This window comes from Symphalangus syndactylus, chromosome 12 (assembly GCF_028878055.3).
Source record: "Symphalangus syndactylus isolate Jambi chromosome 12, NHGRI_mSymSyn1-v2.1_pri, whole genome shotgun sequence".
In the NCBI taxonomy this organism is placed as follows: Eukaryota; Metazoa; Chordata; class Mammalia; order Primates; family Hylobatidae; genus Symphalangus; species Symphalangus syndactylus.
In genome coordinates, this window is record NC_072441.2 from 68,488,718 (window position 1) to 68,512,222 (window position 23,505).

The following is a 23,505-nucleotide window of genomic DNA, read 5'->3' on the forward strand; positions in this document are numbered from 1 at the left end:
AGTGGAAAACACTTCCAGTGTGAGGCGTTCGCCGACGCCCCTTAGACGCGGCCGGGTCTGAGGCGCCTCCCGAGCCGGGTGGTGCGGTCCGGGAGCTGTGGTCGAAGCCCCTGGGCCTGGCGTGTAGGCTGCGCGGGCGGTGGTGGGCTGGGGGCGGGGCTCTCCGCTCTCCGCGCGGACCCGCCTGTCCCCTCCCCCGCCCACCCCGCGCCCGCCCCGCCTCCCCCACCTTCTCCCAGAGGAGGTGACAGACGGGCCTGTAATTTGGTTCCATTCGCTCGACTGGAGCAACACCTGCCCCCTTCCCCTGGGACGCGAGGGTCTCATCCCAAACCAGACAAGAAGCCAAAGACAAATCCCGGCCTACATGCAGATCCGACGCGGAAAGGAGCGCGGCCTGCGAGGCAGACGCTGCCTACCACACACCGAGCCCATCCAGGGAGGCCCGAACTTCACACTAAACATCACCCACAACTTTCAGTCTCAGATTTACACTTTTTTAAAAAATCAAGAGTTAGCTACTATTGCAGCAAGTGATAGTTTCTTCCATTCACACCACCTCACAATAACACCAAGTGCCTGGCGTTAGGCTGTGTTGACAGCGAGGTTAGGAACCAGAGCCAGGTATAAAGAATAAGGCGATGGAGGTGTGCGGCTGTGTAGACTGCTGCCGGCCGAAGATGGGTGTGCGATCCCGGAGGGGATCACTTTCTTTGTGTAAGGCCTTTAGTGCCCATATCTAGCCTAAATTAAGAAGGACACTCATTTCTTTCTCCATTTAGTGGGCATTGTGCAAGGGCACTAACCACTAAGCCTTTCTGAATATTTCCCAAAGTCTAAGCATCCTCATCAGGATCCTCTGGTGAGAGTGACTCATCGGGATCTCCTCCCCCAGGCTTGATCCAGAGCTTATATAAGGCATGATGTCAGCACAGAGCCTTCTCCAGACACACGCAGAACCAGCCCACACGGAGGCCTCCCTCACCTGCTCCTTTGCAGTCCCTTTGAAGTTTCGGACTCTCCGAGTGGCACCAGAGGACAAGTCCACTGAGCAGGGCCCATTTCTAGTCCAGGGCCCACGCAGGTTAAGGGAAAATCTGTTCTCACTTTCAGTTGCTGTCGTTTATTTTTCTTTTCACAACAAAGGAAACTTATTTTTTTTTCCTTTTATCAAAGTATTTGCTTTTTAATTGTATTGCCCTAAAGACTCATTTTCCCATTTCAATCCTAACTAGCAATGTGACCTAGGGCATATCACCTAACTTCATATCTCAGTGTCTTCATCTATAATTTAGGAATAATAACACCTTCCACTTCACTGAATTTTTAGAGGATTAAATGAGGTAATAATGGACAGTGCCTCGCACAGGGTGAATGCTATGCCTATGCAGTTTTTGCTGATGTTGTTATTAGTCCCTAGGTGGCAGCCCAGAGTAGACAGTGTGGGGTCTATCTGTGGAAGGAGCACAGGATTGGTGTGAAAGGCTTATAGGTGGCTCTGCCCTGCAGGATGTTGAGACTGAGCAAGTCACTTAACCACTCAGGTCAGCTGAGCCCACTCTACCAGGGGCCTGAGGGACTCACAGACACAGAATATGCAACAGACCTCAAAGAGAGGCACTGACCTGTTGTAAATGACCCTCAGGCTCCAGGCTGCTGCTGCCAGGGAGGTCTAGGAGGTCCTCACTCCAAAGTTCCCTCCTGACTTTAGTGCCTGACCAATGGCTGAAAGAGTCCACCCAATTTTTATTTAATCTTTAAAATCTGCCTAAATTGGGATCTGGCAGCATATCCACTCTAACATGCTCCAGCAGTCCCTGATAGCTTCCCCTTTACCTGTGGCTGTATTTAGCCAGCCCCCAGTTGTCGGCTACCCCAGCACACCCCGCAGGGCAACTTTGGGCCACGGATAGGCTTCTGTGCTCAATTCTCCATCTCCTACTAACTGGCTGTGGCCTTGAACCAATTACTTAATTCTGTGCCTCAGTTTTTCCACCTGTAAAATAGGGAAAATATAGTACCTAGCCAGTAGCATTGTTAGGAGGATTAATTAAGTTAACTCATGTTAAGTACTTAGAACATGTCTTGTGCTTATAAAGAGCTCAGTAGCGCTCACTATATTAGCATTTATGGCAGGCAAAATTTTTAACAATGAATTAAACAGTTTAATTATTCTTGAGATAATGGAGAGAGAAATCGTTGGAATTTCCTGCTTCATTTCAGTAAGTATTTCCAGGTCAGGAGGGAGTTCTTCATCTCCTTGCTGATCATTCCAGCAATATATCAGAAAAAGAGAAGATTTCAGGGGCTTCTTGAATCAGGAGAAAGGTGGTGCGATTGGTAGATATGTATATGGGGGAGGGTCCTCTTAGGATTCCCTGGGGTTAGGATGGAATAAGTGAAAATAAAAGGCCACTGGAGTCAGTCTGCCAAGAGGGACAGAGGATCACTGACCAAAGACAAAGAAAAAAACTCTCCAGAGATGACTCTCTGGAGCAATACCTGGTGCATTCACAAAAAGTAACCAGGGCTGGAGATGGCTCTCTGAGTGGCATGAGGTGACTTGTGCTAGAGGTTGGAGCTCTGTGAAAGGGGGTGGTGGCCTTAGTTCAGGTGGGAGTCGACTTCCTGCTGAGTAAAAATCAGCTGGCACAAATTTTCTGAGCAACTACATTTTAAAAAACACTCTTATGGAAAACTGTTAAAACATCTCCAAAAGCCAAGAGAATAGTGAAACGGATTCAAATATACACAACACCAATAAGTACATTTTATTTATTTTCTTATTCTGTCTTTCTCACTACCCCTTAAGACTTTTTGAAGCAAATTCCAAACATCATATCATTTCATCCATGAAGAAATCAGTAAGTATCTCTTAAAAGATAAGTACTCTTTTTTCTTTTAACAACAAATATACCATTATCACAGTAAAACGAACAGTATTTCCTGAAAATCATCTGTGAGCACTTGCATATTTGAGGGGACTTTCACAGCTGATCTAACCCACCTTCCCTGATGACTCTTTTCCTTCTATCTTAAAAATGTACCCCTTGTCTGGCTGGGCGCAGTGGCTCACGCCTGTAATCCCAGCACATTGGAAGGCCCAGGTGGGCGGATCACCTGAGGTCAGGAGTTCGAGACTAGCCTGGCCAACATGGCGAAACCCCATCTCTACTAAATATACAAAAAATTAGCCAGGCATGGTGGTGCATGCCTGTAATCCCAGCTACTCAGGAGGCTGAGCCAGGAGAATTGTTTGAACCCGGGAGGCGGAGGTTGCAGTGAGCCAAGATTGCGCCACTGCACTCCAGCCTGGGCAACAGGGCGAGACTTGGTCTCAAAAAAAAAAAAAAAAAATTTACCCCTTGTCCTCCTTAACTTTGGCAATTGCTCGTACACACATGTTGGATGTGAGTGCCTGCTCATCCCCCTCCGCCTGAACTATCATGGGTGAGCAGGCCTGAAAACTGGCCCTCTGCTTCTAGACCTATCTTTAAAAATTAGCTTTGACTGAGTCTGTGCTGCTGACCAGTCTGCTATAGTGCTTATCACACCATTCGTGGTATGGGAAAAACCAAGGTAAAAGAGAAAAGGCATAGACTGGGCCTTTATCATGAGTCGAGCGGGGCTTTCAGACCTGTAGATAACTCTACATGTGTGCATGTGTGGTGTATTCCATGGATCACTATTAATTTACCTATGTTTCCTGTCTTAGAAGACAGGGATGATTTCTGGCTGACTGTTGAGTTAGTAATGTATCATATGCAGATGGATATAGTTGGTGGAAACCACAAATCATTAATATATTAAAGAATTAAAGCTGATTTTAGCTTATCCTATATTAATTCCTGTGCATATTATAAATACAAAGGTTAATAAAAATAGCTCATGTTTATTGAGCACTTCCCATGTTTTCCTATTCTGATAAGCACTATACATTATCCCATGGAAACCTCATAACATGCATTTGAGATTGGTACATATATTGTCCTATCTTATGGATGAAAATGGAGGCTTGAGGAGATCTAGTAACATGTTCAATGTCATACACTTAGAATAATTGGAGCCAGGGCCTGAACTTGGCTCCAGAGTCTCAGGTCTCAAACACAGAGATGAGAGAAACAGGTAAATTCAGTTATAACGATGTATGTATGTGGGACTCAGAGAACGGAGCAGCAAATGCTTCTGAAAGAAACGGAAAGCTTTGTAATGATACGTGTGGTTACGTGTGGTCTGAGTTGGGTCACAGTGGAATCATCGGAATTTTCTGGGTAAAAAATGAGGTTGGGGAAAGCATTGTAAGTAAAGGGGAAGTAAATGCAAAGGCCCAGGTCATAAAAGAAAAAGACTTGGCCTCTCTGGGGAGGTGAGGAAACCAGTTTGCAGGAATAGTTAATCTCTGGAGGGTGGCTGAAAATGGCACTAGTGAGGGTCTGGAACAAGACTGTGAAACATTTCTATGCCTAGATTGGGAACTTGAATTTTATTAAAAAATAAAATGGACATTCACAAAGGAGAATGGCATGCTAATTTTTAAAGATAGGTCTAGAAGCAGCGTGAGAATGGGCTGGAAGGTGCAGAGGAGTGTGGATGGAGCCAGCCTCACCCATGTGGTGGTGAATGACGGTGCCCTTGTGGGGGAGTTGTCACAGGGCCACCATTATCCTATAGTATTTTCTTGCAAGGTAGAAAAAAGCTCCCCTTCCTCCCGATAGTTCAGCTTCAAGCCAGGGCACATGCTTGACTTGGCATACAGAGCACAGCCTTGGTTTTGGCCTCCACTGGTCCCACTGGCTGGGCAGCTGTGTGTACTGCAGACGCAGCACTCCTTAGGCATTACATGAGCTGAAGCTTTCCCTAGGCACATGGACGGAAAGATGCAGTGCAGGCACCAAGGGGAGGGTGTGTGCATGGCACAGCTACCCCTCTATCAAAGGACAACTCTAGAGTATGATGGGTAGGGGCAGGCACTTTGATAAACTGATAAACATGGCTTCATAGCCCTAGGCAAGTCATCTAATTTCTTTAAGCCTCAAATTCCTCATCTGTTAAATGGAGACAATAAAAGTACCTACCTCATGGGTGGTTGTGAGAATTACAGGAGATAATGCATGCAAAGCACTTTAGTAAGCATATAGTATACACTCAACCCACATTAGCTATTATTTCTACTACTAATACTGATAAATGAGATGGCACATCTAAGTATGGAAAAGGGTATTGGCTGTGCATGCTCTTAAGTTGGCCCTCTTCTCCCCTTAAATTCTCTCCACCCCAAACATCAGCAAGAAAACTGGCAGCCAGAGACGGCAGTGAGGAGAGTTGGATAAATCACAGCATCACAGAGGCTGGCTCTGGCTACTCACCTATCATAGTGATCTGGTGACACGTGTTCATGGGGCAGGGCCACTGGAGGGAGCCCCCCCAAACAGCATTCCTATGGGAAGCAGGTATTCCCTCCAGAGTCCCCCACTCCCACCCAGTCTCATTTTCCTCCTTACCCATTCCTCTCTCCTCAGTTGGCCCTTCCTTTACGATCCCGTCCCATCATACACTGCCCCTCCTCTTCCCCTCTCCCTGGAGAGGAAGGTTGTTTTGCCCAATACTTTTGCCCTTGTTCTCTGGAAGTTTCCGGGCAGTGGTAGAAGTGAGGGGAAGGCCATTTGGGTGGAGAAATATTCACCACAGGCAGCCTTGTCCGCTGGGCCAGCTGGGGCCAGGCTTTCTGGGGAGCAGCAATGGCCTGGCAAGTTGTTGAGTGGCTGTGGGCAAAGAGAAGAAGGTGAAGGGACAGCAGGAAGACATGTGGTTCTGGGTCTGTTTGGTGAAAGACCAAGCTCAGGGTAAAGGATGACGCTGGGGCCAGCTGCGGAAAGGTAAGTGACCTGCACAGGCTGTTTTGGTAGCATGAGCACTCAGAACATTTTAACAGGATGAGAAAAGAAAAGGCAGTGCCAGTGGCAGCAACTGTATAAGCTGGTCCAGCAGGCCTAAGTCTCTAGGCAGAGGGTACAAACGTAGCAGAGGGTACCAATGTATCTCCTGAGAGAGGCTTTCTCCAACAGCCCTTTCTGAAATGCTACCCAGCACCAACATGTCCAGCCCCCATCCTGTGTTCTTTACCCTGCTTATTTTTCTTCATAGCATTTAGCAATATCTAAAATTAAATATTGGGTTTTTTTGCTTCAGTGTACTGCTTTTCTCCAGTAGACTTTGTCTCATGTGTTGCTCTATTTTCAGCATTTAGAACAATGTCTGGCACACAGTGGGTCCTCAATAAACAAAGGTTAAATGTAAGAATGAATGCTCACCATCGTCATTTAAAGAAGAATCGAGACCTCACCGATGGGTGAATAATCACTGTGTCTGAGCTATGCTCAGGGAATGAGTCAGTCTAGCAGACTGCCACCATGCTTGTCTCTCTTGGAGGGTGCTCAGCAGCTTTGGATTTGAAATGACATTGCAAAGATCCTCTCCTGAAATCACATGGGCTGCATAGCTAGGAAGGGATGCTGCCCTTTGTCCAAATCCCAAAGCAAGGGCCTTTTGTCTAGGGGAGTGTATCAATAGGTTCCTCCTACATGTGAATGGGAGGACTGTGTTGGTCAGTTGGAAGTTGGGCCCCTAAACTGGGAAAGAGAGGCACTTGGAAGGTTTCCAGAGGTTAGAAATTGACTTCATACCCTTGACATAGGAGCATGGCTAATCGTTCTCTTGTGTAATAGAGAGGTGCTATAAGAACTAGGAGTAGCTATCCCTCCACACTGCCTAGAGGTGAGAAGGCCTACAGGCACTCATGTGTTTTGCAGGTCACAGAGTAACCAGCCATTGCTGTAGTGGCCAGGACATTGTCCAGATACAAAGCGACAGAAGGTGCTGTTCTTTTTCACACACTAGGAAGTACTTTCCTACTATACACCTTCATATAAGGGGGAGGACGAGGTCCTACCTAGTAGGTATCTGTGAAGCTGACAAGAAGACACCTGGGTGAAAAGTGAAGAATACCAGCAATACCACAGACACTTTATATGCATAAGGCCAAGCATCCATCTAACTGCATTTACTCTGAAACCAGAGATTTGGTGTGATATAGACTTATACTTCATAATATTCTATATATGCATATGTACATACAGTTTTTAAGTCATTTATGTCTTCTATTTGTAAGCAATATATTTCGCATTTTTATACTAGCCACGGGTTTTTGCAGATGTCATTCTTCTTATCTCAAGGTTGGTCCAGGGCTCAATTTTTTTTTCTTGTTTGCAGGTGCCCTGTCTTGAATCTGTGTACTGATTAGATGTTTGAGTATTACAATAGTAATACACACCTTGTTCTTAATAAGTGCCATGAGGATTGAGAGTTATCATATCAGGGATCTTCTTCTCACTGCCATTAAATAGCTGTGTGTTTTAGTGTAGGTCACTCCTTGGGCCTCAGTTTCCCAACTCTAATTTGAAGAGGCTGGGTTAGAGAGTTACTAAGTTTTCTTTTAGAGGCAAAGAATCCACAATTCAAGTAATATTTTATATAAACACTATACTTCTTTTCCTCATTGAGAGTAGAATGATCTATGTCACCATCATATGTAGGGCATTTATTTATGGGACCGATCCACGTCCAAATTTGAGCATCAAATATTTCACTACATAAACATGTTTATGTTAAGATTTTGTTGTGTTTACCAGTTCCTTTCTAAGGAATTGAGTCCATTAAGATATTTCATGCTCGGCTAACATGTCCATTATTTTTAGACAGTGTGCTTAAAATAAAAGAGAGGACTTTATTTGATACCTTTATTTATATGCAAAACAGCGCACCATTCATGAGATATGAAAAACTCGTCAGATAGAAACCAGATTATATCTATTTTCACTACAAAATATTGCATTATATAAAGCAACAGAGACACAAAAAAACCCTGAAAAAGACTAAAATCTTTGGATAGCAGATGTGGTTTTTTTCCCTTGTCTCTAAAATACACTCCTTGTTTTAAGAGTTTCACAGCAGAGAACATGAAACATTTTCAGGTTATAGACTTTTCTTTTTGGTGTCACAGAGGAAAGTAGTTCTGAATTCTTTTTTTCTTTTTTTTTAGGAAAATAACTTAATTTCCTAAATTCATCACACGCACAAACATCACACACACAAGCTACTCTCCTTATAAACAGCTTGTAAAGGATTTCTCAGACATAACTACAGATAAGAATAATACACTTTTTAAAAAACTATAATAGTGAAGTGCTAGTGTTGCTGATCTCACAACAAAAGAACCTTTCAAGAACAAACATCTTAATATATAAAATATGTTTAGAAACAGGGAGAAGTGGGAAATTTGTTATACAAGTGCAATATAATTAGAGCAGAAAGAAAGACCACAGTATAATCTCAACAAACACGTAAAAAGTTAGACATAATTATTCCACAGGAAAAAGTGTAAACACTTGACTATAAATAAATTGGCACAGAGTATCCAAAGTAAAAGTATCACCACTCTGAAAAATAAATGTCTTGAAAAAAATACTCTACTCCTTCTAACATAAATAAAAATAGGTTGTCTTTTTCTAACTGCACCTATGGGTCCACGTGTTTAAGGTCACAAATAGATGTTTTTGGATATATAAAGGGGCACTTCGCCTGCAAAAGCATTCAGATAATAAATTTTCCATTTAAATATGGATTTTCCTGTCTACCTTGGTGTCATATCTCGGGGATAAAATCTCACCAAGCTCAGATCCTCCCACAGTGTACTATTTGTTCTCAATTTGTCTTTTTAACCTTACTAAATATTCAGGGTTTATTTGGATTCTAATATAATCTTTATTTTCACAACAGAAAGGAAAGTTTCCTGTCGCACCTTTCTGTGCCTTCCATCTCTATGGGAGAGATCCCTCCTCTCTCCTCCTTCCCAGTGTTTGGTGATTTGTCCATTAGAAAAATTCCAGATAGCCTAAAGTTATCAGCCTGCATACTCTGAACTTCTGCCCTCATTCTTTCAACACATTAAGATTTGTGGCGGATGAATGTAGGAGAACTCAAAGTCTCCAGTGGGTTAAAGCCACAACCCTTGGGGAGCCCCAAAGATGGCTCATCTCGGGTGTCTCCACGAGGTTCTCCTGGCCTGGAAAATCCCCCCTGCGAGCCCCCGGGCTCGCCAGACAACCCCACCTGCCTGCGTCGGAAACCTTCCCTCATCGCCCTGCTGACCAGAGAGAACAGATAGCGAGCTTCTTCCCCGGCCCGAGTCTCTCGAGGCGGCCGTCTCGCTGGGCCACCGCAGCCTCCGCCACCCGAGCGGCCGCCGCCCAGATACGTCGCGTTTCGCGGACGCCGAGACAGGCGGCCCCCCGCGGCGCACCCCGCCCTACACGTCCAGGACGTGGTTGAGATAAGAGATGTAGCAGATGGCCAGGCGCAGGATCTCGATCTTGGAGAGCTTCTTGTCCGGGGGCAGCGTGGGCAGCAATTTGCGGAGCTCGGCGAAGGCCAAGTTGAAGGCTTCCACGCGGATGCGCTCGCGGGTGGCGTGGGCCGAGCGGTACTTGGCCGTGGCGCGCCGGCGGCGGCGCTTCTCCTCGCGGCTCAGCTGCTGCGGGTGCGGGTAGAGCGCGGCCCGGCTGCCGCCCTTGCCGTCGCCCTCGGCCTCCTCCACCGGCTCCAGGTCCGACACGCTGCCAAGCACCTTGGTGTCCGTGCCGCCCAGGGACTCCGGATCCGAGTGCGCCGAGCTGGGATGGTCCGAATCTGCGGCTTGGTCCGGACTCAGCATCATTTTGGAGGCTGAGGAGGGGTCGGAAAATTAATCAGTAAAAGGAATCAGGGTATTTTGCTGGAAGGATGGCTGCCGAGGCCTATCACGCCGGCCTTCCCAGCGGACGCGCGGCCCGGGCCCCCTCCCCACAGCAGGCCGGCGCGCGACGCGGGAGGGCGCGGATAGGATCTGGCCCGAGGGCGCGAGCCCCGCGCCTCCCCCTGGCGCGGGAGCCGGCGGGGACGCGGTTGACCCAGGCCGCATACTGGACCCGACACCTCGACTTGCAGACGGCCACAGCGGGCCTGTGGTCCCTGGGCCTGGGGAACGACCGCAGGCCTGTGGGGTCGCGACTGGGTTTTTGTGCCTCTTCCGGCCAAATGCCAACCGCGCTATTCCGCCTCCCTCCCTTCGTCCCCTTCCCAGACAAACGAGTGATTCCGAACAACGAATACATCTGGGTTTTCACGGGGGCGGGGAGACGCGGAGTGCGCTTCTCGCCACGAGGGCCTCCGGCGAAGCAACCGGGCAGCCGCTGCGCCCGAGGGCCTGGCGCTGGTCTGGGGCTGCGCCGGGGGCGCCTGCCTCTGGGGTGCGGGCGGTCAGGAATCCCCATCCTGGAGCGCAGGCGGAGAAACAGCGGCTGGGGGCGGGAAGGCTTCTTGGACCCCTCGCGCTTCTCCGAAATCATAAAGAAATGACTAAACAAACGTGGGGGAGCCTTTAAAAAGAAAATTGACTCCGATGCCCTCGCAGGCTCCCGGAGCACCATCTGTCACGCAGACAGCCACACACATAGGGGACCTAGGGACACGGCGACGTGGGATCAGACAATGCGCCCGGCAGTCTGGCGACCACCTTGCGGGAAAATGCCGGCAGCCGGGCCGCTGAGGGAGGAGAGGATGCAGAGGGAAGGGAAGAGAAGGGAAGGGCCCGGGGCGGGGCAGGCGGGGACTAGCGGGTGCCGCGCGTGTTGTCCCGGCGGGAGCTGCATCTCTGCCGCCAAAGTTCGGGCGCTCCCGGAACCGGAGCTCGGCAGCCCGCAGCTGTCCCCGGGTGGCCTGGCCAAGTCCGGGCATGTCGGTGCTTAGCCTTCCTCTTACTGCGCCCTCTTGGAAACGCCACCTGGCCAGGCTTCTCCGGGGCGCCTGGAGCACCGGCCCAGACTGTGCGCCTTCTGGGAGTGGGCCGCTCAGAACCGCTGGGCTTCCGGGTAATTCGGGCTTCGAGAAAGGGCCCGGCAGGAGGAGAAAGGCCCCTGCGGGGGCTGCACGCACCGCCCCCGGGCGTCGGGAGTGAGGACCCGGCTGCGAACTCGGGGCCCCGGCGTGGACAGCCACAGGGACGCTCGGCGCGGGAGAAATCAGCGTCGGCGACGTATAGGAGCATTTGCTTCTAGAGAAACAAAAGCAAGGGGATGGGTGACCGGTTCCCAGCACCGCACTTGCTGAGGAGCGAATTGGGCCAAAACAGCTTTAATTTCCCTGCGAGGAAATCAGGTCCTCTAAGGCAAAATAAAAACAAATGATCCCAGTGAACTGCATGTGACTCCCTACGGGCTTTTCTCGGGTACGTTTATGAGTAGAACAACTTGCACCTACACAGTCAGCTTGAAAGGGCAGAAATAAATAGACGAGTAATGGAAAATCACAATAAACCACTGAATAGTTGTAGTTCTGGTAAAAAGTTCCTGGGTTGCCCTCAAAGCATATTAAATTCTCCTCTAGATCTTTAAAAATATTCATAAATAGTATGTCGTGTATGCGTTTTATCTCTTTATGGAATGAACTGCATCTATAGATGCAGTATGAATAATCTAACTTATTTCAGGCTGAAAAAAATTATTTAAAGGAGTCTTACCTTGCAAAAGCCTTTTTGATAATCTGTTCTCCAATCTTTAGAGTTAAAATTCCAGGGAATAGCGAGGGGAGATTCCGGAAAATATTAAAAGCAGCAAATATTTATTACATTCAAAAATGAAAAAGCAGCTGTCATCTCGCTGGTGTCCGCAGCGAGGGATGATAATATCTCAGGATGTAGACGATATGAATGATTGTTCACTTAGTTGATAGATTTTTTAAAAAACGCTTTTTCCTTTCAATTGTTCTCAAACATTTCAAGAAATTCGTTGATGATGTTTTTAAACGATGTGTTGAAAAGTCTCGTGCCTTTTTTCCTCTTCTAGGTCTCTAAAAATAACAAAAGAGATGCAGAGATAAACACAATCACATCAAAGGACTGATTCCTCCACTTTCTAATAGCGGAATAATCAATAAGAAAGATGATTAAGATAAGATTCCGCTCTTATCGGACGCATTTCTTTCCCTTAATACGGCTGAGCAGAAACTGGGAAGTGCAGGACAGAGATGTGATCTTGCTCAGAAGTGATTTTTTTTTTTTTTTTTTTTTTTTGAGATAAGGCTTTGTTCAGCTGATATCTCCCCAGTTCCCAGGAACACAATACTGTAACTAGGAGCTAAGGTTGCCTCTTCCTCTTCCCTCATTTACTTGTATGTTGTATAAATAGACACCTATTTTCCAGTTTCAAAGTCTTTCAAGGTTTGGTTATATCCCCCGTCCCCATCCCCTCTTCTCTTTACCTTGTAGCAAAATATATATAGTCAGTGGCTTGGAGATGCTTGGAGAAAGGTTGGTGAAAAGTGAACGTCTCCTGGAGTAACAGTGACAAGGAAGCAGAGAAAGACGGGAAGAGGGTGGGAGAGCCAGAGCAAAGAGGCAAAGATGCGTGTGTGGCTTCTGGGCTCTCCTGGTACCAATTGATTCAGCCTGGAGATGGTGGAAGAGATAAAGGCTTAGGAAGGGGGATGGAATTTTTTTCCCCTAAATTGATATTTAATGGGAAATCCTATTGGACAGAAACCTGGACATGAGTCACTTAATTGTACTTGACATCTGTCACAGTGTGGGAGTTTTCACAGCCCAAATATTTTAGCAGATCAGATTCCCACTGAATCTATGCCATAAAATATAACAGTTGAAAGCAGTTCATGATAGAAATCTTAGCCTCTAAACAGTCTCTAGCCGTAGTCAGGCTATTTCTCTTTTCCAGATTATTGATGAAATATTTAAGTACAAATAAACAATATATTGACTATCAAAAAATTCCCCTGGCATATTACAAAGCCATCACTTTCCCTTAATATTTAGAAAAATATTTGTGTCCAGAACATGGAAATATATACTATATAAGATGCTGCAATAAATATAAAGTATTTAGACATGCAACAGCTAACACTTATTAGAGATCATGTACATTTTAAAAGATACTTCAGTAAGGTTTGATTAAGCATATTAACATTTTTGAGAAATGATCTGCTATGAGACTAACTTATCAATAGATGGCAAGAACCTTTCAATAGATTAAGCCATTGGTGGAACTAGAAAGAGAATCCACATATTCAAGGACCACGATATGAGATAATTCTACTTTTCTGTATGTTTGTTTTTCTCTCCACCCACTCATTCATTCAAGCTGAAATATGACATGCTACATGTGTTGATTACTGCACTTCATTCTTGCCCATCTTAACATGCTAATATATTTAACTGTGTGGCAGTGCTTGTGCTAAGATGTAAACACAAATTACCAGTGTATTCCAGTACATAATGCCTTTGCCTTACATGATCCCATGGCCCTGAATTTATATACCTTATAATAAAAAATAAAATCTAGTTCAATTATTTTACCACTTTATGAAGATACTCATAGTTAATATCAGTAACATATTATTTGTGATTATTTTAGCTTGTTTTGATCATACAAGCTTAAAGAAATAAAAGAGCATTATAGCCTTACTCCCACTCCCCGCAGTTCCTAGGGGAACACTTGTGGAGAGAGGAGTCCTCACTTGCCTTCCTTAATTTTGCCCTAAAAGCAGATTTTATCACCAGGGGAGGCACGTTGAGCAGCCCACCCCTGGGAGTGACCCTCTGGGTTTTTCACGGCTTCCACAAGTACTATTTGCCTTTGCCCACACTTTTGCTCCTTTGAGAGATTCCTGGACCAGAATGGGGCAGGGGTGGGGGAAAGGAGAGAGTGCCTCCAACAAATAAGGGCACCAACACTCCCCAGCCTTGCTTCTGCCTAACTCCAGCACAGAGGTATATTTTAGATATCCCCAGAACGTTAAAGTGAAGACAGAAGCCAGTCCCATACAGGTGGCAATGGAAACGGGTGAGTGGATAAACACCCCACGGTGGTGACGATGAAGGGAGAAGGGAGGTTTCCTCACTCTAGTTAGGAACAGTCAATGCTAAGCATTCACACACAACCAGAAGTGTGCACACAGACGCACACCCACAGATACCTGTACCTCCTCCCCCTTCCCCCGACCCTTACTCATACAAGCTGGCTGGCTCTATTAGACCACCACACATCCAGACTGATGGATTGAACAAAACTGGTGGGTCTAATCACCATAGCTCTAGAGGGGGCAGCTGCTACAGTGGGAAAGGACCAGCATCTCTAGTTCCCCTGGTGTTGGGGGGTCATGATGGGGTGTGCATATCAGGGCAGGTCCAATTCTGCTACAGTGTGTGTGATACCAGACAAATTCTCTTTTATGTTCAGGCTTACTCATTCTATACCAGCAGCCAGCATACACAAAAATTAATGCTTACAGAAGTAAGCCTATACAAACAGGTACACACTCAGATCCATACTTAGTGATGCCTAGCCACACTGTCATAGACACAGACATGGATTCACTTTCATACACATGCATTCTTTCTTCCAGGAAAGCCTCTCCCTCCCCCACCCCTTTGCCTTTTCTAAGACCTCCCTGGCACAGATGGCCCCTCCTTCTGTGCTCCATAAGCACTCCTTTCATGTCTCCCTTAGAGACTACATATTGTGTACCGTGATTCCTGGTTCTTGGTTACCACACTGGTCTCTCTCCCTAGGCTATGATGCTTCCAGGGGAGGTCTGTAGTTTATATCCCCAGCACTAATGTCTGAGCTTGACACATTATAGGTACTCAGTTCATTTGTGCTGTGACTCTATGTACAGAGGTACCCCAGATATTTGTAACATAGAAACGCTTCTACTAAAGGACACCCATGGTTCAGATCTATCAGTTTTCTTTCCTATAAAAATGAGAATAATAATATTGCACTTCTCATTTCACAGGCTTGCTATGAGACCCAATGTATTTGAAAATATTTGATAAAATACTAAGCACCATACAAATTATGATATTATAGACTATAAGAGTAAAATTAAATAATATTATTAAATGAATGGGGAGGTGATGAGTAGCGACTTAAAAAGTCAAGCTTTGTGGCTCTGTCATATGCTAACTGTGTAAATTTAGTTGTAAGTTACTTAACCTTTTTGGACATTAGTTTTCTAATCTGTAAAATGGGAATAATCAAAGTATGTTGTGTAATGTTGTTATGTCATGTTTTTTTCTGAAGGTAAACAAGATAATCTTAAACTAATGCCAAGAACTCATGTTCAGTAAGTGTTGGCTATCATTATTACTGTTATTATTCAGTATAAATACATATTGAGGAACAGATATATATTGACATAGAAAAATAAACATATCCAGATATACTCACTCACGTGTGTGTGTGTGTGTGTGTGTGTGTACATAGCTCTGGTGGCCAAACTACAATGAGCATTTTCCATGTGTCAGACCTAGGTATAGTGACTTTGCTCATATTAACTTATTTAACCTTCACCACAAACCTGTGAGGTAGGTAGGTACTGTTGTCCCGATTTTGTGTATAAGAAAACTAGGACATGGAAAAGATGGTAATCTACTCAAGGTCACATAGCTAATAAATTATGGAGCTAAGATAGAGATTCAGGTGGTCTAAACTCAGAAACTGCACTCTGAAACACAAAGTACTACTGTTTCTGTCATTGTATCCTACACAGATATACTCACACAGAACTATTCACCAAAATGCATATGGCAAGGGAGAAATACACATACACACAAAACTTAGATAAATTGCTACCTTTGCATTCAGGGGTGGTTAGTGAGTGATATGGTTTGGCTGTGTCCCCACCCAAATCTCAGCTGGAATTGTACTTCCCATAATTCCCGGGTAGGAGGTAATTGAATGCTATTGTCATGATAAAGAGTAAGTTATCACAAGATCTGTTGGCTTTATAGAGAGCTTCCCCCTTTGCTGAGCTCTCATTCTTCTCTCTCCTGCTGCCTTGTAAAGAAGGACATGTTTGCTTCCCCTTCCATCATGATTATAAGTTTCCTGAGGCCTCCTTAGCCCTGAGGAACTGTGAGTCAATTAAACATTTTTCCTTTATAAATTACCCAGTCTCAGGTATGTTCTTATATCAGCATGAGAATGGACTAATACAGTGTCAGTGTAGTTTAAATACTTACTGCACATCTAGTACTTTGCCAGATACTTTTGGACTACAAAGGCTTTGTAATTATTTGTTACTTTCATTAGACAGCTGTTTCCAATCTATTTTTTAAAATTTTGTACCCCATAGATAAAAATTTGGGGCATACATATTGAGTATATGTATATTTATATGTATATACCCAATTATAACTATATAATATACTAGTACAGTAGTACATGTATAAGCTTTGTACATGTACTACTGTATTAGTATATAATTATACACAAAAAGATATGATATGCAAAGATATGATAAAAATATTTATTTTAAAATTTATAAGTATCAATATATTTGTAAATTTAAATATTCATATTTATTATTAAGTATATGATAAACTTAAAAATAATATTAATAAAATAATTAATTTTATTTATTAACAGCACAAAAACCAATTAACAGCATAAAGTTTTATTGATCATGTATAACTTCTGAGAGCAATAAGCTTAATTTTGTTAAACTCATTGTTTAACCCTTTGAGATAATGATTTGATCATCTGGTTTTAAGATCAATTTATTTGGAATCTGTTTTTTGGCTGATATAGCAGAAAGAGATGTAAAACAAAAATTCAGATGTTATCACAAAATATGATAAGCATGTGAAGTGATGGATATGTGAATTAGCTTGATTTAATCATTCCACAAGGTAAACATATATCAACACATCACATTGTACATCATAAATGTATGCAATTTTTATTTGTCAATTTAAAAAAAATAAGAAAAAGTGGAAACAACCCAAAGGTCCATCAACTGATGGATGCATAAACAGAATGTGATATAACCATACAATAGACTACTATTCAGCAAGAAAAAGAAACAAAGTACTAATACATGTGACAACATGGATGAACCTCAAAAACATTATGCTGAGTGAAAGAAGCCAGACACAAAGGCCACATATTGCATGACTCCATTCATATGGAAAGGTACAGAATAAGCAAATCTATAGAAACAGAGAGTAGATTAATGGCTGTACAGGGATAAGATCGGGTAAAGAAAGGTACCTGGGAGTGACTGCTAATCAGCACAGAGTTTCATCTTGGGATGATGGAAATATTCTAAAATTAGATTTTGGTGATGATTTCACGACTCTGTAAATATACTAAAAAACATTGAGCTGTATACCTTAACTATGGTATGTTAAGTGTATCTCAATAAAGCTATTAGAAAATTCAGAAGACATAACGTGTGATATTTATGTCACTGTAGTGGGTAAAGGGCGTGATGTCTTTTCTCACCCATCATAAGGGGCACAGCTGACACTCCTTTAACAAAAGACAGATTAACATGAAAAGCATAATATATTTATCTAATCAGAGTTTTACATGACACGGGAGTCTTCAGAATGAAGACCCAAAGATCCAAAGGAAAACTGTCCATTTTTATGCCGAGATTTGATGCAGAGTGGACAGCCGTGCAGAAATGTGACTGGACAAAAAGGGAATGATCTTACAGCAACAGACTGAGGAAACCCAGGAAAGCCTGCCTGTTAAGATTCTACTTGGTCTCTCTGTGTGGCATTCCTTTTTCCAGGGATAGGGCAAGACCCCTTCTAGAATGAAGGTCTTATAATCTACTTTCAGACAGAGTAGGTCAGAGAATTTATTTATGGCCAGCTCTTATACAGAAAAATGGGAGAATGTTAGAATACTATTTCTAGGTTTTATGGCTGGCTTTGGAGAGAGGAGTTCTAGTTTCTATGATCCACCTTGGGGAAGAGAAATTCTAGTTTCTATGGCTTGCCCTTGAGGGAGAAAAGGGAGCAAGGAGAAAGGAGGGCATGAGAAGTTCAGAGAGAGACTTTGCTTTTAAGGGATTTTCAATCACTTTTTGTTCAAAATACTCAGCATGCCAAAGTGCCATACTTTGAGTTATCATTTTCTGAGTCCCAACAATTCCTATTTTCACTGTACTTCTCTATTTATTATTTCATCTAGTATATATTTTTCTTTATTGTTATTGATTATATCTTAAATGGTGAGGGTTTTTATCATTTTTTATTTGTTTGCCTTCTTTAAAGGAATAGAAGAGACTACCACCAGTTGTAGTAGTACTTTTGAAAACTTACCATCTATGTGACCTGAACTGTGGTAGGAATGAACACAATCAGAGGTTAAAGATAGACAATGGTATCCCCTAGTTTGCTCTGTACTTATCTACGGTCCACTTGTGCTGGTGAGCTGATATCTATGGTGGATAACCATTCCCAATTTTTTTTAATTAAAGTAAAATTTCAATTTATTTTATAAAAGCCAATATTATCCCATTAGTAATAATTACGGGGGAAAAAGTAGAAACTCTTTTGTGACAAAAATATTTTAGCATCTATATAAACACCATAAGTGATAGGACATAATTTGAGAGCTATTTATTTTCACTAAACATATATTAATAAAAGAATGTTTCCAATCCCTCAGCCCATTCAGACATATATACATTGTTATGGGAGATCATTTATTTTCTTATGAAAGAATAAAGTATGTGCTATAAGAAAAAAAATCTAAAGTCTAACAGAAGTGAATCACTGATTGTGTTAACTAAATTATTATTCTCATTTTTCTTTCTTATCTATGAAATATTCCAAAGTTTTATTGAAATTTGGACAGTAAGTCTGTTTCTAATGTGAATTAGTTTTTCTATTAACAATGGTTTTAAAATCCATAAAACTCTTGATTTGGAAAAATTTTTAACAGATTAGATATTTATGCTTCCAAGTGTTTCAAGTGTTCAGATATAATAGATTTTAACATAAGTCACATTTTCATTATTTGGGGTAGCAAAAATCACATAACAATGGAAAAATTTCTAAATTAGATCTCTTCAAAATGCCTTCTGTATTGCACAATGTTTTTAAAAGTTACCATTTAATTCATTCAAAAATATGTACTTAAAGAGACACGTTGCGTGTACATTCATTTTCTTTATCTGCTGGTAGCATACCATTGACATTGTCACAAAAAATAACTTTGGAACACTTATCTTCAAGTTGAGCAACTCTTTAAGTACTCTTTACATATTTTACTACTTGCCAAACTGCATTTTTCATTGTGGAACGGTAGAATTTTATGGTATTTTCCCGTTTCATTTATTGCAAAGATTCTATAATATTTTAAGACTCATATTTCTAAAACTAACTACATGGGTACATCTTGTGTACTTTGGCTTCAAATTATGCACATTTCTTACATAGTAATTACTTGGTGAATAAGTTTTGTTTGTGATGGTCTCTCTGACTCCAGGCTGTTTATATTTATTTGAGTTAAAGCAGCCTTTTCCTCAGTGGTTACACTTCCATAATTTTTCCATAAATTATTCTTTCTATTAAAGATCATTTCAGTTGTGAATATATCTGCTCCCATAGATTTTTCCATTTATACCCCCTTAAAAAGAGCTCTTCATGTATTTCAAAAGATTCTGAGACAGAAATCTATAAAGTACCACAAGCTCAAACATGTTAGAAATAGCTGCTGTTTTTTAATCCACATAAAAAGCAAACTTACATAATTACAACACTGCATAAATTGATCTAATACTTGTTTCTTCAAATTTTCAGGAATGTTCAGGAGTGTTTCCCAGGTGTCTATCAATGGAATCTGTCAATATCCAGAAAGGATTTTAGTTTATCACTTTACTGGTTTCTGAGTATTATTTCAGCTATTTCCCCAGCAGTTTGGCTTTTGCTATAAAATAAGAAACTTTAGAAGAGATTTCTAAACATTTATCTTTATATTTAGTGAAATGTTTTAAAGTACTGGATTGAGTGTGGTATAATCTTAAACATCACTGAAACATTTGAGAGATTTGCTTTCCTATTTTGGATGCCTAATTTTTAAAATCAGTTTGCTGAAGTATAATTTATATACAGTAAAACTCATCCTTCAGAGGTGTCCTGTTTTACAAATTCCACAAACGTATACACTCATGTAAACAACACACTCAAAATATAGAACATTTCCATTACCCTGGCGATTTCCCTGTACCTTTTAGTAGCCAATCCTTTTATCTGCATCCAACCTCAGGCAAACACAGATCTGATTTCTGTTCCTATAGTTTTGCCTCTTCCAGAATGTCATAAAAATATAATTGCTTAGTATAGAAAGTATAGACTTTCAAGTCTGGTTTCTTTTACTTAGTACAAAGTTTTTTTTTTATTATTCATCCATGTTTTTGCATGTATCAATACTTTATTCTTTTTTATTACTGAGTAGTATTCCATTGCATAGATGTAGCACAATTTGTTTATTCATTCACAAACTAATAGACATTTGGGTGGTTTTTAGTTTTTGGATATTAAGAATATAGCTAATAAATTTGGTATAACCATGCATATACAGGTATTATGAGGGCACGTGCATTCAGTTCTCCTGGGTAAATAGCCAAGAATAAAACTGTTGGATTGTATGGTGAGTGTATGTTTCCTCAGCCCACAGGAAACCACTGATCTACTTTCTGTTGCTAGACATTATTTTGTGTTTTTAGAATTTTATATATTGAAAATAAAATATGTTTTGGCTTTGTCTGCCTTTTTTTAGTCAGTCGTTATGTTGAGTTTCATCCATGTTGTTATGTATTAGTTAGCTGTTCCTTTTTATTGCTAAGTAGTATTCATTTATCCTTCCCAGAGCTCTTCAGTCGATTGTGTAGATCCAAATTTCTATCTGGTAACGTAATCCTTCTGCCTGAAGAACTTTGACGATTATTACAAAGCAAGTAAGCTGTCACTGAATTTTCTCACCTATTGCTTTTATGAAAATGTCTTTGCTTTCATTTTCAAAAAATTTTCTTTCTGTATAGAACTCTAAGTCGACAGTTGTTTTTATTTTTTCATTCAGTACTTTAAAAATGTTGCTTCATTTCTTTTTTGGCTTGTATAGTTTTTGATGAAAAGTCTACACTAAGTATTCTCTTTGTTTTGCTGTATATAATGTGTTCCTCACCCTTTTTCCCCAGCTGCCTTCAAAATTTTCTCTTTATTTTAGATTTTTAGCAGGTCGATTATGATGTGTCTAGGTATGTGTAAGGTTTTCTTTGTTGGTTTGTTTGGTGTATATCCTTTTTGGCTTGTTTGAGCTTGGATCTGTGATTACTGTCATTCACTATTTTGGGAAAATTCTTGGCCATTCATTATGTCTCCAAATATCTCTTCTTCCCCATTTTCTTTCTCTTATCCTTTTGGGACTTCAACTATATGTACATTATTATGTTTGATATGATTCTACATCTCTTGAAAGCCCTGTTCTGATTTTATTCTCCCACTCTTCTTCTTTCTTTCTGTATTTTTGTTTGGGTAATTTCTGTTGACAGATCTTCCAGTTAATTGATTCTTTCCAGCTGGGTTCATACTTCTGCTAAGGAGTATGTTGAAAGCATTTTTTATCTCCACTATTAGTTTTGGTTTTGGTTTTTTTTGTTTGGTTGGTTTTTGTTTTTGAGATGGAGTTTTGCTCTTGTTGCCCAGGAGGGAGTGCAATGGCGTGATTCAGCTCACTGCAACCTCCACCTCCCAGGTTCAAGCACCCGTGCCTCAGCCTCCCAGGTAGCTGGGATTACAGTCACCCACCACCACACCTGGCTAATTTTTGTATTTTTAGTAGAGAAGGGGTTTCACCATGTTGGCCAGGCTGGTCTCGAACTCCTGACCTCAGACGATCCACCTGCCTCGGCCTCCCAAAGTGCTGGGATTACAGCACGAGCCACCGCGCCTGGCCAATATTAAGTTTTAATTTCTAGCAATACCCAGATGTTGAAACCAGCATGCAGGAACTTTACAATAACTATGATTAATATGTGAAAGGATACAGTAGAAAAGGTAGCATGTATAAAAGATGGGGAATTTCAGAAGAAAGATGTCTTCTTCTGAAAAAGATGGGAGAAATTCCATATCTTTTATATGTGCTTCTTCTTCTGAAAAAGATGGGAGAAATTCCTTATCTTTTATACATGTTTCTTCTTCTCAAAAAGATGAGAGAAATTCCCCATCTTTTATACATGCTACCTTTTCTACTATATCCTTTCACATATTAATCATAGTTATTATAAAGTTCCTGTATGCTAGTTTCAACATCTGGGTATTGGATGTTGACTTCATTGTTTCTTGATAGTAGGTAGTGTGTGTGTGTGTGTGTGTGTGTGTAATGTAATTTTTGAGCGAATGCCAGACTTTGCATGAACAGTAGAGACTGGGGTAAATATTGTTAACAGTGGAAAATGAGAATGACTCTTCTTGTGTAAGGCCATTAATGTGGAGAATTGACTCAATCTGTCAGGAGTTGAGCTAGGTTTAGGTTTTGTTGTTGCTATGTTTACCATCAGTGCACCACAGGCTTCTAATTCTTCCATTGGTGGGCTGCTTAGAGTGGACGCTGGTATGCCAGAGTCTTCTCTCAGGTTTATTGCTCTACCATCAGCTTTCAGCTTTCCTGAGTGCCTGTACCACAGGGAAGATCTCTCACCATGGATTTTCCCCATCCCCAGTCTTAGACTACTATTGCCTGTTACTTTTTGCCAGGTTTTGTGTTCAGGGTAAATGGATTTATCTGTTGTTCTACTCCAGTCTATGTCTTAGGGAGGGCCTCTGAAATTGGGCCTCTCTCTGCATTCCTGTCACTCCATCTTGTGGCAGCCAAATTCTGCTTTGTATTAATAATAGTTGATCTTGAACAAGAGTTTTCTTCACCTTTCCTAGTGGTAGAAAACCTCTGCCTTAAATCAGTTTGAGATGTTAGGTCCAAGATGATTTTATGCATCTCCCCAGAGATAGCCTTTTCTTATACCCCTAACCCCTCTCCATAATGCATCTTTTCGTGGGCTTTGGGCAACAGTCTTTGCTGCCACTCTTCCAGAATTTTAAAGCTTTTGCTTCACATGAGAAAAGAGTCTGGGGAGGGAAGTGTATGGTGTTTTGTGTCTGGCCACACAGACCTACCAGTTACTTTCTGTATACCTGCTACACCCATAGTCTTTTCTTCCTGATTTAATTGATACACAATAACTGTACATATTCATTGGGTACATGTGATATTTTGATACATGCATATAATGTGTAATGATCAAGTCAGGGTGTTTAGAATATCCATCACTTCAAATATTTATCATTTTTTTGTGTTGGGAACATTTCAAATCTTCTCTGGTAGATGTTTTGAAATAGACAATAAGTTATTAGTAACTATAGTCACCCCACTGTGCTATCAAATGCTAGAACTTATTCCTTCTCTCTAACTGTATGTTTTTATCCATTAACCAACCTCTTTTCATACCTCTACCTTTTCCCAGCCTCTGGTAACCATCATTCTAATCTCTACCTCCATGAGATCAACTCTTAGTTCCCGCATATGCTGTAAGAACATGCAA

General features: G+C 41.9%; 1 protein-coding gene across 3 annotated transcripts; it reads right to left on the bottom strand.

Moving 5' to 3' along the window:
• Positions 1-7,735: 7,735 nt before the first annotated feature.
• On the bottom strand, positions 7,736-12,996 carry NHLH2 (nescient helix-loop-helix 2). 3 transcript variants are annotated; one of them, XM_063624647.1, is made up of 3 exons: positions 12,352-12,996; positions 11,612-11,940; positions 7,736-9,780 (listed from the first exon to the last, which is right to left on the bottom strand). In XM_063624647.1, the coding sequence occupies exon 3, from the start codon at positions 9,770-9,772 to the stop codon at positions 9,365-9,367; it is 408 nt and encodes a 135-aa protein (XP_063480717.1). In that variant the 5' UTR covers positions 9,773-9,780; positions 11,612-11,940; positions 12,352-12,996; the 3' UTR covers positions 7,736-9,364. The 3 variants fall into 3 exon arrangements, with proteins under 3 accessions (XP_063480717.1, XP_063480719.1, XP_063480718.1); XM_063624649.1 differs by lacking the exons at positions 11,612-11,940; positions 12,352-12,996 and adding an exon at positions 10,877-10,927; XM_063624648.1 differs by lacking the exons at positions 11,612-11,940; positions 12,352-12,996 and adding an exon at positions 10,207-10,279.
• Positions 12,997-23,505: the final 10,509 nt, after the last annotated feature.

What these genes read in the sequence shown, in the direction of transcription:
- NHLH2 (XM_063624647.1), bottom strand. Translation starts at nt 9,772, where the DNA reads ATGATGCTGAGTCCGGACCAAGCCGCAGATTCGGACCATCCCAGCTCG.